This window comes from Dermacentor andersoni, chromosome 9 (genome assembly GCF_023375885.2).
Source record: "Dermacentor andersoni chromosome 9, qqDerAnde1_hic_scaffold, whole genome shotgun sequence".
Lineage (NCBI taxonomy): Eukaryota > Metazoa > Arthropoda > Arachnida > Ixodida > Ixodidae > Dermacentor > Dermacentor andersoni.
This window is the reverse complement of record NC_092822.1, coordinates 35,752,943-35,770,000: the sequence shown is the minus strand read 5'-3', so window position 1 is coordinate 35,770,000 and position 17,058 is coordinate 35,752,943. Positions and strand designations below refer to the sequence as shown.

Below are 17,058 nucleotides of genomic sequence, written 5' to 3'. Positions count from 1 at the left end.
GCCGTCATTTTTTTTCTCGTTTTTTTTTTTTCCGGCGCTCCGCATTTCCGCTAACGGCGTCGCGCGCGAACTGTTGTCTCGTTCGCGCAGCGCACAATTTTGCGCGCTGTGCACAAGCAAACATGACTAGCGGTATAATTCAGTGCTACGCGAATACTCAGGCAGAACAAGCGGATCGCAGAGCATGATCACGCGCTGGAGCACGGTATAGAAAATGGCATAGTTTCAGTACCTACGCACGTGACCGCACGACCGTGAGAACAAGCAGACGAAGCAGAGGAGGAGGAGGAGGAGGAGGAAAAACGTTTATTGAGCTCTAGAAAATTTGATGAATTTGATGCTAATATGGTGTCTTCCGTCTTCTTAGCAATGACCGTCTGCCCCTAGTCCAGGGCTTCGCTGGATGCCGCTGCCAGCTGGGCCCGTCGGATCAGCCCTAGTTGGACGTCCTGACGGTCGCTGGAGAGCATTCCTTCCCATTGCTCCGCACTCGGGTTTGGTATTATTGGTGCCGCATTTGTTTTCTGGCAGGCCCACGTTATATGGTAGAGCGTGGTTGTTTCCTGGCACCCCGGGCATTTCTCAGTGTACTGTGTGGGTTGCATTTTACTGAGTGTGTTTGAGTTCGGAGATGCACCCGTCTGTAGCAGCCTCCAAGCTACGGAGTCCTCTCTAGTGAGAGAGCTATGTGGCGGGGGGTACCGCTTCCTGCTGCCCTTATAGTGGTTCAGGATAGCCGAGTATCCTCTGGGGACTGGCTCGGTTTCCTCGAGGTCATTGGCGGAGGGTGCTCGGTATGCAGTGTATCCTCGAGCTACCCTGTCGACCTCACGGTTGCCTTCCACGTCCGTGTGACCCGGCGTCCACACTATCGTGTGTCTAATTGGTTGTTCTTCTTCTGGGTCTAGTGTGTGGTGATCTTCAGAGCGGAGTATGCGGAGCGCTCTGTGATCTATTCTGCCTAACATGTAGTTTCGGCTTGCTGTTTGGGAGTCGGTTAGTATTGTTAAGGACCGCCTAGTCCCATAGCCCTCCGCTGCCGCTAGAGCGACGGCCGCTTCTTCAGCCTCGACTACCGTGCAGTCCCGTAGAGATGCGCTGACGATTTCTCACATGTCCGAGTTTATCACCACCGCTACTGCGTTGGGGTTGGTCTGTCTCGCCCTTCTGGTGTATGTGGCTGCGTCCACGTATACCACTGTTGCCTGGGAAGCTAGTGACTTTTGGATGTATTCGGCTCTCGCCTTCCTGCGTTCTTCGTGTAGGTTGGGGTCCATGTTCTTGGGAATGGGAGCGACCTTGATTGTGTTTCGTATTTTGTCCGGGATAGTCGCGGTTCTTTGGGTTTCTTGCATCTGTTCGCTGCATCCCAATTTCTGCAGAAGCTCCCTGTCAGACGGAGTCTGTTGTAGTCTGCGCAGCTGAGCAACATGTTGTGCCTCTCTGACTTCTTCGAAAGTGTTATGAAGTCCTAGTGCCAAGAGCTTCTCCGTGGATGTGCATTGTGGTAGGTGGAGCGCGGTTTTGTATGCCTTGCGAATGATCGCGTCTATCTGCTGAACCTCGCTCTTGATTGGGTTGCAGTACGGGAGACTGTAGGTAACCCAGCTGATCACCAGACTCCTAACCAGCTTTAGCGTGTCTTCCTCTCGCATGCCTGAGCGTCTGTGGGAGATGCGCGTTATCATGCGAGCGACTTGTAGAGTTGATGTCTTCAGTAGATCGAGGATGTGTGAGCAGCGTTGATTCGACTGTATCCACATGCCCAAAATTCTTATGAGCGTTTTCTCCGGTATTAGTTTTCCCTCGAGGTAGACGCCAAGCTTGAGCTCGTTGCTAGTCGGGACCGTGCGATTCTGTTTCCCTCTCCAGACTCTGAGCAGCTCAGGTTTCTCGGTCGAGCAGGCTAGCCTCTTGCCGTCACGTAGTTCTCTACGCAGGTCGCAGCCTCTGGTAGTCTCTTTTTTTATGAGTGATACCGTGTTGGTCCAAATGGTTATGTCGTCGGCGTACATGACATGGTGTATGCCCTCGACCTCTTTGAGTTGTTTCGCTAGGCCGATCATTGTTATGTTAAATAGCGTTGGTGAAATGACCGATCCCAGGGGAGTTCCTTTGTTGGGCAGAAGTACATCTCTCTTGCTTCGGTGCGAAGTAAAGCAAAAAACACGCAGACATTCTGTTGGTGGGTTTCATTATTTCTCTAAACTTCAGTTCGTCAATTCAAGCAACAGATCGCACAGATAACAGATGGTACCTAAAATAATCCTCGAAGTCACGTGTCACTTCGAGCGACGTCACACTGCGGACTCGAGTACGTAGGTGCAGGGACGAGACTACGTCATCCTCAGGTTTGGAACGCGGCGGCCGCGAGGAGAAGGAAAAACGGCGATCGGTTTGAAATTTCAGATCTTTCCGCGGCTCGTAGCGATGTAATGCTTTGCAGACACGATCATTATCGCGAAATGTATGCTCTGCGCTTGTCGGCTCAAAAGACCTGGTGAGGGGCCCTTTAAGAGGAAACTCCTACACTCTCCAGATGCCAAGGCGTGAAATATTTTCGGTGAAAATTGGTGAAAGTTTGTTAACTAGTCGAATGTGCGCTCCGATCTCTCGGGCGAGCCCTGTCTTCTCCTTGTAGTAATCCAGCCGAAGGATTAGAACTGCACTATTTGCCGCAGGCCATTTCTTTAAAGCGAAGCTTTCTTCGCTAGCCCTCACGGGTTTTCGTGACCGTAGCTAGATGCTGCTGTCCTGCCCCAAAGCTCATGCGCAGGACAGCAACTACCATCTTTACAACCTTCACAGGTGTTCCCTGGCTGCTGGCCTCGTTTTCTACATCATTAAACTCAAAGATAAAATAAATGATACCTAAATGATCTAGCTGCAAAAAGCATACGTCACAAAGAGCACAATTGCTTCAACAAAGCGCTCGGTCGTTTGGTCGAGTGTAGCCCCTCAGATCCCCTCGTTGAAGCGATGATAATTGTGAAGTACTTAAAGCAGCTTAAAGGTGGGCCGTCCAGCAGGCCCGGAGTGCGCTTGAAAAGCACAAGCCTCGTGACCCCCTACAAACGGGCCCAACTGGGGCAGAGTAGGGTAATAACCCCGGGTCGACGCTTGGCCAGCGTCACGACGTGTTAAACCGTCGTTTGCCGGCACTTTATTAAAGTTATCCCCATCCTATCCTAAAGCAGCTTTTTGGTCAGTCGATCGGTCAGTAAGTCAGGAGTGGCCCCTTGGGTTCCTTTACTAAAGCTATTAGCATATTTAAGACAGTTCAAGCGCTTTTCGGTGAGTCGGTCGATCAGTCGGTTGAGTGCGGTCCCTCGGATACTCCTATTAAAGTGATTAACATCGTCTGCAATCTCCGGATGCTTCGAGCGCTCTCCAGTGTCTGTCTATCTGACCGCCTATCTGCTTCTCTGTCAGTCTAGGTCTCGGACCGTTTTCCAGCTTATTTGGGTCCCTGCGCAGTGGTCATGGTCTAATGGGTAGATGGATAGATCATAAGACTGCTGCGCTCAGGGAACTGCGTTCGAAACCAACCACTGGACAAATATGGGTCACTGATTACGGGACAATGGGTATCTGCTGCTCATCAATGAGATGCCACGATTAGAACGGCGACCCTCGACAACCCGCACCCGCTCGCCCCAGTGCGCGAGAAGTGAACCACATACGAGGGTGCCTCAGTCAGCACTGGTGCGCAGTTTCTGAAGAATGCCATAAGGTGCGATTGTCATTGCCGTTCCGACTGTGAATAACAACTAGCACGGATTCCAACTATAACCTTGAATCAGGGATCCAGATGTCCTGTACAATATTTCCTGCGTACTTTTCCTAGTTTGAATAAGCTCGAAACTTTTAGTAAGCGTGGCACCAAAGGGCTTCACCGCTATGTGGAGCCTTCATCGAGCGTTTTGCGGCACTGCGACTGCACAAGAGGGACCCCCGAGACCTCCAACGTCGGGGCACAATTTAAGCGGTGCTATACGAACTTAACTTTCAGTGCTGCAAATTAACTTACAGTACACAGGACATAACTTAGAACAAGTAAGCGCGCAAAAGTTCCTTGGGGTATGGTTTCGTGAAGAGTTGTCTTGGACCCCTCATGTGAATCATCTGCTCTCCGTATGTATTAGAAAAATAGCTCCTCTTCTACCTCTTTGGCTAAAGCAATCACTATATTACTCCCTGTTCTATTCTAAACTTTTGTATGGCATTCTGGTCTGGGGGACAACGACACAAGTGAACTACGATAGGCTACAACTGCTGCAAAAACGTGTCCTCCGGATTTTTGTGAACCACGCCGGCCCTATTAGTTTGTTGCCGACGCAACCACTTTTTCCTAGATTTGATGTTTTACCTGCAAATAATGTCTATTTATGGATACTGGCACAGCGAATTTATAAACAGAAACTCCACAGTATTTACACACCCGTCTTGGCGCAATATGATATCCTAAACCCAAACGCAGAAATAAAAAAAAGTCAGAACAAAGTATGGAAAACAATATCTGGAATATCAGGTAATAGACATGTTAAATAACTGCGCTTCTATTTTTTATTTCTGCCTACCCAGAAAAACGTTCAAACGTGAACTGCGGTCAATCTTGTTTTCCGTCGGTTTTGTTAAGTTACAATGATAAATGTAAATTTCCGTTTCAGTTGTTCACTTCCTTTTAAGTATTTTTGCGATATGAGCGAATCTTCAATGTGATTTTTAAAAATAAACTGTCCATAGTGCTTAAGAACACCCATATTGCATAGGATGTATGATGTATGTATGGTGCAGGCTGTATGCGTGTACTATTTGTAACGCCGCTTCTCTTTTGTTACGAGCTCTCTGCTGTACTGCTGTAGACTGCTCATAAAGACCGACCCGACCCGACCCGACCCGACCCGACCCGACCCGACCCGACCCGACCCGACCCGACCCGACCCACCCGACCCGACCCGACCCACCCGACCGACCCGACCGACCCGACCCGACCCGACCCGACCCGACCGACCGACCGACCGACCGACCGACCGACCGACCGACCGACCGACCGACCGACCGACCGACCGACCGACCGACCGACCGACCGACCGACCGACCGACCGACCGACCGACCGACCGACCGACCGACCGACCGACCGACCGACCGACCGACCGACCGACCGACCGACCGACCGACCGACCGACCGACCGACCGACCGACCGACCGACCGACCGACCGACCGACCGACCGACCGACCGACCGACCGACCGACCGACCGACCGACCGACCGACCGACCGACCGACCGACCGACCGACCGACCGACCGACCGACCGACCGACCGACCGACCGACCGACCGACCGACCGACCGACCGACCGACCGACCGACCGACCGACCGACCGACCGACCGACCGACCGACCGACCGACCGACCGACCGACCGTTAAGCTTTCTTAAAGCAGCTCCGCTCCCTTTACGTGAAATAAAACTAGCTGATTGTAAGTATTTAAAATACCGATGATATACATATAAGCGCCTAATTAAGTAGGAAACATTAAAGATTCGGAACTTTACCGCAAACTCTGCATTGAAATGCGCCACCAAGTCGTAATTCTTCAACTTTTGTTGCAAGGCCACGGTGAAAACAGGCGCTGTGAGAAAATTGGGTCGCGTACGAATTTCCATTTGTATAACTAGAAAGTATGTGGTTATGGCCAGGAACACGGATGTTGTTGCGTATGCGTGTTATAGAAAAAAAACACTTGAAAAAAATAATTGTGGTTACCCCTTGCTGTTTACCGTCTGTAATGTCAAACAACACACATAAAACCCACGATTTGCGCAACAAGGTTTAATCATCCGCACAGATGGGAACACAATCACCCTTTCCTCCCCTCCCCACCGAAGGAGCGCAGGCCTCGTCGTTATCATCATCGTCGCCGTCGTCGTCAGCCTGTTTTATGTTCACTGTAGGACGAAGGCCGCTCCCTATATATATACAGAATTTATTAAAACATCTAAAAATATTTGTGTCCTAGAAAAACTGGTGCGAGGGACTGGGTGCGCAATGCCTTCTACCCGCCGTGGTTGCTCAGTGGCTATGGTGTTAGGCTGCTGAGCACAAGGCCGTGGGATCGAATCCCGCCCACGGCGGCCGCATTTCGATGGGGGCGAAATGCGAAAACACCCGTGTACTACTTAGATTTAGGTGCACGTTAAAGAAACCCAGGCGGTCGAAATTTCCGGAGTCCTCCACTACGGCGTGCCTCATAATCAGAAAGTCGTTTTGGCACGTAAAACCCCACAATTTAATAATTTAACGCCTTCTGACACGCAAAGTTAGAAGAAGCGAATCAGGCTCGAAAACAGCGCAAACTTGGCGGAACTTTCACGCGATGTTCGATCATATTGTCAAGAAGGAACAAACAGGACAGAAAAACACTAGGCAGAAAAACCGGCTGTTTGGCGCATCACGTGTTCTAATCGCCATGGCGGAAATGCTAGGGAAGCGATTCTCCATGTTTTCCGAAGCTCTTGCCAGAAGGTGGGACCAAGACGAAAATGTTTGCTCGTTTTTAACAGCGTAGAAGATGGCGTCCACCTCTACCCCCCCCCCCCCCCCCTTCACAGCCTCCAAGATGGCTTTCGTTGTAAACCGATCTCGAACGCCATGCATTACAATACTGTAGGCCATGGAAGCAACCGGTAACGTCATAACAGCCATTGCTAGAACAACGCCTATGAAGCGAGTCAACATGCTTCGCAATCCAGAGGAGGCCATTACTCGAAGGCAACGGCAACATACAGGCAGTCGTCATGGACGAGACCGTTCTTCTCAACCTGCTTCCAGCTGACCTTCTCCGACTGTATCCACCTCGGCGTCACGTCAGCCTGAGGCCTCTTCAAGGACTCCGCGTCCTTTTCCGGGCATATATTCACTGGAACTCTGATGTCGCTGCCTTCTTTCTTGGCGTGGGCGATGCTCAGCGTGACCCGCTTGGCGAACGGCCATTCTACTGCGTCGTCCTTGCCGCCGGCGCAGAGGGCGAAGAGCAGGAAGACGCCGGAAAGTTTGCCCCACGACCTTTCGAACTTGCACGCCAAGTTGAACGTGTACCCATCCAGCGTATGAGGCTGCCCGAGTCTTAGCGTCGGGTCGTCGGCCTTGCGCATGGACGCGACGCCCACGAACTTGCAGATCGTTGCCGTGCCTGTGGAGAAACCAAAGACAACCCTTCGTAAAAGAAAGAAAACTAAATAACAATTACTTCGCAAGTGTGCAAATCCGAGCAACTGAAACATCGAAGTCACGCCCTTGGGAAATTTGTCACTGCACGTAATCTACTCGAGACTCTGCAAACGCTTCACTATACACTGTGAACAAATTTACACCCTTGAGGCAACATAAGGGTATAAATTGGTCCATAAATCACACCCTTACACCCAAAAAGGGCTAAGGGTGTGAGCTGCAGACCAAGATACACTTTTATTCACCCTGAAGAATGTATATTAGTTTACGGTGTATCTGGGGTTTTAAAAAGAATGCACACCCTTTGACGCTTATCTTGTCTCACAACAATAATCGTGATCTGTCTTGCTCGTATTTCCTTCTTTAACGCTGCAAGCCCGGTACTCCCAAGTCACGAACGGCTTGAGCGTTATCAGCGTGACCCAGCATTCTCGACAGGAAAGTTGCGAGCGCTGAGTTTTCAAGAAAGGAAACGCAAAAGCAAGTCACATGACGATTATTGTTTTGTGGCAAATATACATCCAACGGGTGTACATTTGTGTAAGAGCGTACTGTCCATATTTTGTTGATGTATGCAATTGTTACTTTTAGGCAACCAGATATATCATACCATGTCAAATGCTTTCATGTGTATCGACTCTTTATTTGTGGTATTTGTGTGCTTGTTTAGTAATGGTTATCACTAGCTCTTTTTTCTCTCTCATTTGTTGACTGGACGCAAACACTGCTGAAAGATTGAGGTTGCCTAGATCAAGCCATGGAAGCTGTCTAAAAGCAGCTTTCTACTCATGCAAGGCACCCATTCTATAAATTTGTATTTCTCGCGTGGGAAAAAAATGGAATTTCATGCTCTAAGTAATTATGGGGATTAACGTCCTCTCGGATCTCCACAATTGGTTACGAGAGAGGTGGTAGCGAAGAGAGTAATTTTGACCGCTAGAGTTTCCTCCTCTTCCTCCTCCTCCTCCTTCTCATCATCATCATAATCGCCATCATCATCATCACCTCCACCACCACCACCACCACCACCACCAGCTTATTGTATTATGTCCACTGCAGGACGAAGGCCTCTCCAGCGATCGCCATTTACCCCGGCCTTGCGCTTGCCGGTTCCAACTTGCACCTGCGAATTTCCTCATTTCATGACCCCACATAATTATCTGCCGTCCACGACTGCGTTTCCCTTCCCTAGGTATAGAAATAATTGACACCTAAGTCATAGTACACGGGGGTTTCTGGATTCCGCCCCCGGAGCGACGCGGCCGCCGCGACAGGGAATCGAACCCTCGACCTCGTGGTCCGACAGACAAACCCTGCAAGCGCGCTCCGGCGCCCACGTGGTCTGAGCTAACCAAGACGGTGGACCGCGGGCTAAAATCGTAATAGGTAATGCCTAAAACGTGGCGTCAATGACGTGTTTCCAAGACGGCGGACCGCGGGCTAGAATCGTAATAGGCAATGTCTAAAACATGGCGTCAATGACGTGTTTCAGGCTTCCAAATAATTGCTTGCGGCGGATGCAGTCGCCAAAAAAGCATAGCCTTCGAGATTTGTTTCCGTCATACAGAGATTGGCATCGTGGGGGGGGGGGGGAAGTGGCGTGGGCTCAATAACATGCAGACCGGTGACATCATCCTTTCCACCATCCGTACCAACAACCATCCAAGGTTTCAAAAAGAGCATGTCTCAACTAGAGGCCCGAAGGGGCCTCCTGAACCAGGTGGAGAAGGTTGCCAGTATCACTGGTGTTTCGGAATAAGGACCCACCCACACGCTCCCTCCGACCCTACGCCTTCCCTTATTCCCCCTTTTCCCCATCGCTTGATTAATCAATAAAGTTTTTTTTTTTTTTTCATCCATCTCAACTGCGCTAGTAGCGAGATGGTGGCCATGTTATCTGCCAGGGCAGGCTAGATGTGTGGCAAAGCCCACTTACGGAACTCTTCATATCATCGTCCACTGAATGCACCAACCTGTCTCGGAATCGCACCAGCTGTAACGTTGGGAGGTCCGGTCCCCTTGTTCGCCTTCGCCCTGAGGGTCCAGGAAATCGAGGAAGTTGGCAAGCGAGTTGGCCCTGTGTCGAAGCGCGGAAATCTTGGCATCGCCGGCGGGATCGTGGAGCGACGCCTTGTTCAGCCCATTCTGAAGGTCCCTCAGCGCTGACGCCAGGCGCATCACGTCCTCGGCGTTGAAGCTCACCCTACCGTCGGACGACACGCCGCTGCTGCTGGTGGTGGTATGTTTGGAAAGACGGATGGGTGTTAAAGGCGGTACTGACATGATATTTTCGACTAATAATTCTTAGTTTTAACAGCAAGCATTGGACCTCAAAAACCCTAAGAAATAAATAGCAGCAACCCGCGGAGCACCGTGAATAATTTAATGTAATAGATTTTCTACAGTCGGTTTCGGTTTCGTTTCGCGGGAGGTTACTGTGTCGTAACGTCCCGACAAGGCATCCGGTGATACGGTGACCGCGTGCTGTCACGATACAGTGCGTGGTCACCTGCGAGGAGGGCACTGCAATGTTTTGACGTTCACTCCGGCTCGCTCGGCTGTCTGGCAGCTACACCGGCCCTTACAACGAGCAGCAGCATATACAAGGCGGGCGAGCGAGTCGGTCGCGAGTGTCAAAACGTCGCAATGTCCTGCTACCACGCGCCCACCTACGGTACCGTTCTGTCGTATGTGATTCGGCTTTAGCGCGTTCTTACGAAAACTGTCAATATGAACCAACTCTCCCAAACAATGGTATTGCCCCTTGTACAGCTTCGCTGTCTTTGATGCACCACTTCCTTAGATCGACATATATCTGCGAAGGATTGCATTTATTTTTCACTTCGAACACTATTTTTTTTTAAAAGCCTGCGATAGTTGAATTAAATGACTATCGGTGGTCAGCCCAGGAAGTCATCACAGGAATCATTGATTAATTAATCCAACTACATCAGTTACCTTTTCAATTACAAACCTATACGGCGCGTGTACACACTGGAAAGTCTCTGGTAAACGCCACAAAATTTTACAACACTTTAAAAAAATACCTGCTGTCGAATTGCTTTGTTAAATTCTCCTCCTTACGCAAGTTCACGCGGAACCGCGAAGCACGGCTTGCTGTTCAAGCACCCTGTGGCGTATATCGTGGGTGGCGCAAAAAGAAGACTCGCTATTCTTGCGACAAAAAGCGGTCCGCATCGCTCCTGCTGCTTAAATGATCTATGCGTTCAATCGGAAGCTGCGCAAAGTGCTCAAAGTGCCAATCGGAACTAAGGTTGGTCTTCTGTAAGCGCACACCTAGTGGAGACGGGTCCACTTTGTCCGCTGCTGAAGCTCTGATTGGCTGGCACCGAGTACCAGCGAGAAAGAAACAGGCGCAGAGAGCGAGCGCATCCTACAGATAGCAAGCCTGCACACTCTTCTGTATGGCATCATGCTACTGGGACACCCAAAATTTCCCTTGCCAAGCCCGGCGTGACGAAAGCGGTGACGCCAAAATCACCACGGCTTACTCAGGAGCATCCCCGTTAGGCTCTATGACAGTCGGGTAAAGAAGCATGACGTCACATATTGAAGTGCACCCGCCCTGTGGTATCTAGGAGGCGTTGCCACAGCCAGTTTCCCCATCGCTAGTTGAGCTCCAGCCAATCAGCGGCTGCCGAAATGGAGAGTCCACTATATGTGGAAATTTACAGAATACTCCCTCCAGACGGAGGGATGAGGGATGTGAGACTTTAGCTTTCATTTTGCCCTATCAGTCTACGCCACAGGGGGGCTGTATACAGCAAGCCGCGCTTCCTAGTGCCGCATGCATAATCAGATAGATTTAACGAATGATGATGATGTCGACGTAGACCGTAAGCGTTACGTTTTGGGCGAGTTGGTTGTACATTATTTTTTTTTTTTTTGAGACTTATGCGTGCACAACGACAGGACGTCGAACGTAGAAGGGACACACATACACACATCGTGTGTGTGTCCCTTCTTCGTTAAACGTCCTTGTGCGCGTATAAGCCTCTAAAAGAATCACGTAAAACATAAACCCGCCCCATTATACCTCCAGTCATCGCCTCCCACGCATCCGACGTAATGCTCGAAGACATCCTTGCGAGCGACCTCGCCCGCGCACTTGGAGCACTGCACGCGACCGTGGAAGCAGTCCACCACGAAGTGCTGCTCGAGCTCTTCCAGCTTCCCGGCGAAGTCGCACCCTTCGCCGTCTCCGGCGTAGTTGAAGCAGAACACCCGGCGCTCGCCGAGGTCGCGCCGCGGGAAGGGCATGGTCTGCACGTCTTCGCCGTCGAAGCTGGCGCCCTCTATGGGACAGAGGCGACCCGCGTCCACGGCCTGGCCCTCGCAGGACTCGCACAGGACGTGGGTGCAGGGTAGCAACTTGAGCACCGAGGCCACGACGCCGCACAGCGCGCAAACCCGGATCTTGGGCAAGGGCTCGGCGAATCGCAGAGTGCGCCATTCCAGGAAGTCGCCGAAGCCGGTCATGCGGTACTGGCGGCCCGTCGGCTCCATCTTCCCGGAGACAGAGGTCGTTGCTTTTGCGTAAAAGAAATAATCTAATAAAGTGAACTTGTCGGCTAGTTGGTTGAACATTCTTGAACGAGGGAACAGCGCGAAAGACGAGGACGCGAGAGAGACGCGTACAGAACAAACCATGCGTTCTAAATCAAATTAAATCGTGAGGTTTTACGTGCCAAAACTACGATGTGATAATGAGACACGCCGTAGTGGGGGTCTTCGGAAATTTTGACCGCCTGGGGTACTTTAACGTGCACCTAAATCTAAGTACACGGGTGTTTTAGTATTTCGTCCTCATCGAAATGCGGCCGCCGTAGCCGGGATTCGATCCCGCGACCTCGTGCTTAGCGGCCCAACACCATATCCACTAAGCAACGACGGCAGGTAAAACCCCATGTATACCGCTACGTGTGGTTGTTATTGTTATTGTTGTTCCCCCGCACACATTGCACATAACCACCGTGGGGGAATCGGCCAAGAATTCGGCGGTTTGGAGAAAACGGACGGAATAAAGTTTAGGGGAAAAAAAATACTAGGCGAAGACAAATTCTGCACGGTGTTCAAAGTGTTATACAGTCATCACGCTAAAGTGAATCGAAAAATATGTAAATAATTATTACAATTGACTGTTTTAGGAAGGTAGCCGATGGGTGACAAGAATAAAGGCTTTCATGGTTGTGCAAACTTCCTGGTGGCTGTACCCTGACGTGGAAGTTAGCTCCAAACGAAAGCAAGACGGGCACGTTCATGCTGAGGCCAAGCTTGTTTACAGGGACCTCGAGCACTTTTATTGTTACCCGGAAAAATCGTCGGCATGCAAGAAAAAAGCGTCCAATCGTTTCGAGTTCCCAGCACTGTGTACACAAAGGTTATGCCGCCAAACCAGCCTTGTGTGTATAGAAATTTAGTGTCGGGATACGGCAGCGTAGCCGCGTTATTGTAACCTCTAATTTGCGTGTTGGGCTGAATTTGCGGCTCCAGGGGAATAGTGGATGGTGGCAGTCAGAATGCGAGGCCAGGCTAGACTTATATAACTCGTTCATCATCGTTAATCTCCTAAACCTAGCGGCAGTGATATACGGGGTGGGGGAATGGCAGAGACTGAAGGGCCACCCAGGGAAGCATTTGCTAATGAGTCGGCACACTCATTCAAAGGCAAACTTTTGTGCCCAGCCAATCAAATTAAACAAAGGAAACGCAAATGAGACGGTGCCAATAGTTATAATGATTGAAACATTTTTTGAGTCGCCACACGTTGCAAGCGATCAACACAGGGAGAGTAAGTTGGTGATAATAGCTACTCACGAATGAGAGGGGTTCAATCTGCTAGATAAATGGGAGTAAAATCAGCCAAGTCTAATTCAACAGGATCAATTTAGCGAATGAGGAAAAATTCCTGCACCTGCCTTTTCATTGCTCTGCGAGGCATCTGTCGCTATAACAGCGTTGGTCTGGATATGAATAAAACCCATCAAGTCATTGAGAATTCATGAAGATACAAATTTTCCATTATTTGGGCAGATGTTATCGAAAATAATGTCTAGACAGACAGCAGTAGAATTTACGGGATTTATCGCACAGAGTTTAACATTGAAGGGCTGTAGGGCAGTGGCTACGGAAAAAACCCATCTGTGGCGTATGAAAAACGGGGTCAATGAACATTAAAAAAATTTAAAAAATGGGCTGACTAACAACCAATGTCTGGTGTCTTCCGAAATGTGATTCATACAGCCGCACAAAGGTTGGGACCTTTATTGGTCGAAATCTAGCCATTAACATTTTTAAAGGCACTAGATCGCACTTCCAGGTACAGTACAGCGTTCGCTACGAATTTGGGGAGGCAAAGACGGCGCGCATCCCGTTCTACTATAGAACAAGGGGGACGAATATTATAAGTGGCAACTCAAGAGAACGGAACCCAGCCGAATTCTAATATTACCCGAACATACATGATGTGCATGATTAGCAATGTGTGTCTTACACTACACGGCCTGTCGGAGTATTACTCAGCCGTCGTAATATTCGGAGAGCACGGCCGCACCTCTTGCAGCAACACAGTCCATATGCGGTCACCAATTGAGTTTACCATCGTAAATCATCCCAGTGTACTTGGTTTCTTCAACTTGTGGGATGAAATTGTTCGGCATAACAGTTATATACATTGTGGGGATGCGCGACTCTCACGCATCCCCTGATATGCTGTTTTCCCGCACGGCTCGCGTGGCCTGGCGCCCGCGGCGGTCGGAGTGGTACAAGCGCGGTGCGAGAGATGGCGCGACCGTCGCGCCGCGGCGGGGTTACTCGGGCGCCGAGAGACAAGGCGCGTCCTCTTTGGGTTCGGGAAGCGAGCGGGACGGACGTGCCGCCCGCGCGTGCGCCGACCATGCTTCTGCGAGACCGTCTCGCGTGGCCGCCTTGGGCACCGTTGGCGTGACCGTACACGCGAACGACCAGGCGTTGGGATCCAGCATGGGGCGAACATATTCGCTCGTTATCCGGTCGCGGTGAGTCGGACTTCTAGATTTGTCGCGCGCCCATCGGCATGTATTGCGGATAGCAACTCGGCTAGCAGGCATTGATCAATGAAAGGTGCAATAAATGCCCTTGTGATTGTTTGCACTACTGTGTTGTCGTTCCTTTGTCCCAAGAGCACGGAGGAGGACCCCGTATCTCCCACAACATATACACTGCATTCTTTAGCGAGAAAACCAAAACAGCACTCTTGTTAACACTGAGAGACGGGTGAATTCCTTCCAGCCATTGTTCAAGAATTGTGAGATAATCTTGCAATTTATTTATTTTATTTATTTATACTGTCGATCCCTTCAGGGATCATAACAGCAACGGCATTTACATAGTTATCCTATAATGTGCACTCTTGTTGACACAGAGGCAGGTGAATTACTTCCAGCCGCTGTTAAAGGATGGCGAGATAATGTTGCAATTTATTAATTTTATTTATTTATACTATCTATCCCTTCAGGGATCATAACAGCAAGGGCATTTACATAGTTATCCTATAATGTAACAATAGTTAGCACAATATTAGGATTACACACACTACGTAGACAATTAGCAAAGGCAAACAATATTAATATTAAATTATGGGGTTTTTACGTGCCAAAACCACTTTCTGATTATGAGGCACGCCGTAGTGGAGGACTCCGGAAATTTCGACCACCTGGGGTTCTTTACCGTGCAAAGGCAAACAATATAATAGGGAGAAAATAACGTAATACATTGTAATAATGTTACGAAAAACAAGAGGTAATCAAAAAGGTATGTCCGTATAAAAAAAATATGTATAAAATAAATATCCCGTAAGGAGACTGAATGCCATTTGCAGAAGCGAAGAACGCAATAGTGTTAGCACAAACACAAGTGTTTACGTCGCAGGATGAGAAAATGTTAGAATAATACAGCACGAGACAATGAGGTAATGCAGAACAGTACCCACAGGAGTCCCGTTTATCACACGTTATTTACCTTCCCCCCGTCCCCCCACCAACCCTACTTATCTCTCCATAGCAGCCGCAATCGGTGTGGTCCTCCACACAGACACATACACAAAATAGTGAACAGGGAATCTGTAGACCTTAACAAACGTGTTCATTTGGGCTGGTTCACCTGGCAAACAACACATTTAAACAGCGCGACACAGGACACAGCGATGGAACCACAGGAACAGCGATTCGTCGTGCGTTTCTTTTGCCGTGTCCTGCATGGCGCTGTTCAAAGCTGCTGTTTACAATCTACAGGCGCCTTTTTGCGAGTTCGATGGGTTCCTTATTGACAAACTCGAAGACTTACGGCTCTACTCTCTGTCGCGGTTTAAATATACTTAGTCAATAGAATCTTGAAGCTGTTCAGTACGAACAGACGCAGGGAAATGGAGACGGAGCGTATACGTTATCCGGAGCAGGCGCCCAAACATACACACATACTTTATAAGTATTCAACTCCAGAGCACAGGAACAAAATACAAGCTGGAAACGGTGTATGATTGAAAAGAAAAGTCGGTTTCCCGAAATCTATGTAAAAAAAAGCAAGAAAAAGAAGTCAACGTTCACACGCCCTTAGTTCTAGTCTATGAGTACCTATAGACCTTCTGCGGGCGACTCGTTCGGAAGCTATTATTAATAGACCGAAGTGAAAATGGACTCGTTAAGGAGTTTAGTCTGACGTGCTTTAACGACATGCTTTAACGGTGGGCTACCTTTAGATACAGAGCAGTGAACCGACAAAAATTAAACATAAAAATAAAATTCATTACTTTACTGCAGGACGAAGTTCTCTCCCAGCGATAACCTATAGCTATCTCACCGGTCCTGCGCCAGCTGACCCGCTCCCCACGCCTATACGAGTTGCCGAATTCCATCACACCGTCCAATTCTCTGCCGGCCTCGACTGCGCTTCCCCTTTTCTCGAATGCACCAGTTCTGTAACTCTAACAGACCACCTATAATAGATCAACTCTGCCCTACGCCATTACATGGCCTGCCCGACTATATCTTTCTCTTCTCCATCTGAGCTATAGAATATCGGCTACCCAGGTTAGTTCTGCTTACGCCTTACACAGCCCCAGTGGACAACCTGTAAGAATTTTCTACAAAAAAAGTCCACACACAGTCCAGGTTCAGTCCTGTAAGGCGTAAGCTACGAAGCGAGCGTTTAACTGCCCCTCATTAGGATGCGTAGACAGCCCACAATCCGATCCCAAATATATGACACTCACCTCTGTTGAAGGAAGGAGTTGCTTGCGCGCACGTATATCCACCGTCCAGTGCTTCGCACTAAAAAAATGCCTGCGAAATGGACTCCTCACTGGGAAAAGAAACTGGTCGGACCCTTTCTTCTTCGATGCTGCGGGTCTGGTCCGGGCACGCTGACTACCTATGCACGACGTGAGTAGTTTAATGTAAGCCAGCAGCAATCGGTATCCGTCTCACAGCGGGGAAGTACAGACCGTTTCTGATAAAACGCACACACGCGTATAGCACGTTTATCTCGGCCACACGTCTCCCGGTGTGCGATAGGCGAGGTCGCTTCGAAGTGTCGAGAGTCGAGATAGCGGGAGGGGAACGAATGCCAGATAATCGAACCTCGAGGCACAAAGTAAGCACCTCGGTAACTGCTGCCCCTTTTTAGACCACGCATAGCGGAACAAGATTCTTTATATGGCATGTATTTGCCGCTCGACATATTCAGAGCAGCGCAGAAGACGTGTATCAGAGTTGCTGTCCAAACGTATTAAAGCGAAGCTTGATCTGCTCCTACAGAGGGTCCGCCGA

The 17,058-nt window shown here is 49.6% G+C and overlaps 1 protein-coding gene across 2 annotated transcripts; it reads right to left on the bottom strand.

The window, feature by feature from the left end:
- Positions 1-5,849: 5,849 nt before the first annotated feature.
- LOC126527684 (uncharacterized) lies at positions 5,850-16,727 on the bottom strand. 2 transcript variants are annotated; one of them, XM_050175546.3, is made up of 4 exons: positions 16,503-16,727; positions 11,292-11,784; positions 9,208-9,464; positions 5,850-7,196 (listed from the first exon to the last, which is right to left on the bottom strand). In XM_050175546.3, the coding sequence occupies exons 2-4, from the start codon at positions 11,759-11,761 to the stop codon at positions 6,766-6,768; spliced, it is 1,158 nt and encodes a 385-aa protein (XP_050031503.1). In that variant the 5' UTR covers positions 11,762-11,784; positions 16,503-16,727; the 3' UTR covers positions 5,850-6,765. The 2 variants fall into 2 exon arrangements, with proteins under 2 accessions (XP_050031503.1, XP_050031504.1); XM_050175547.3 differs by having other exon boundaries at positions 9,208-9,461.
- Positions 16,728-17,058: the final 331 nt, after the last annotated feature.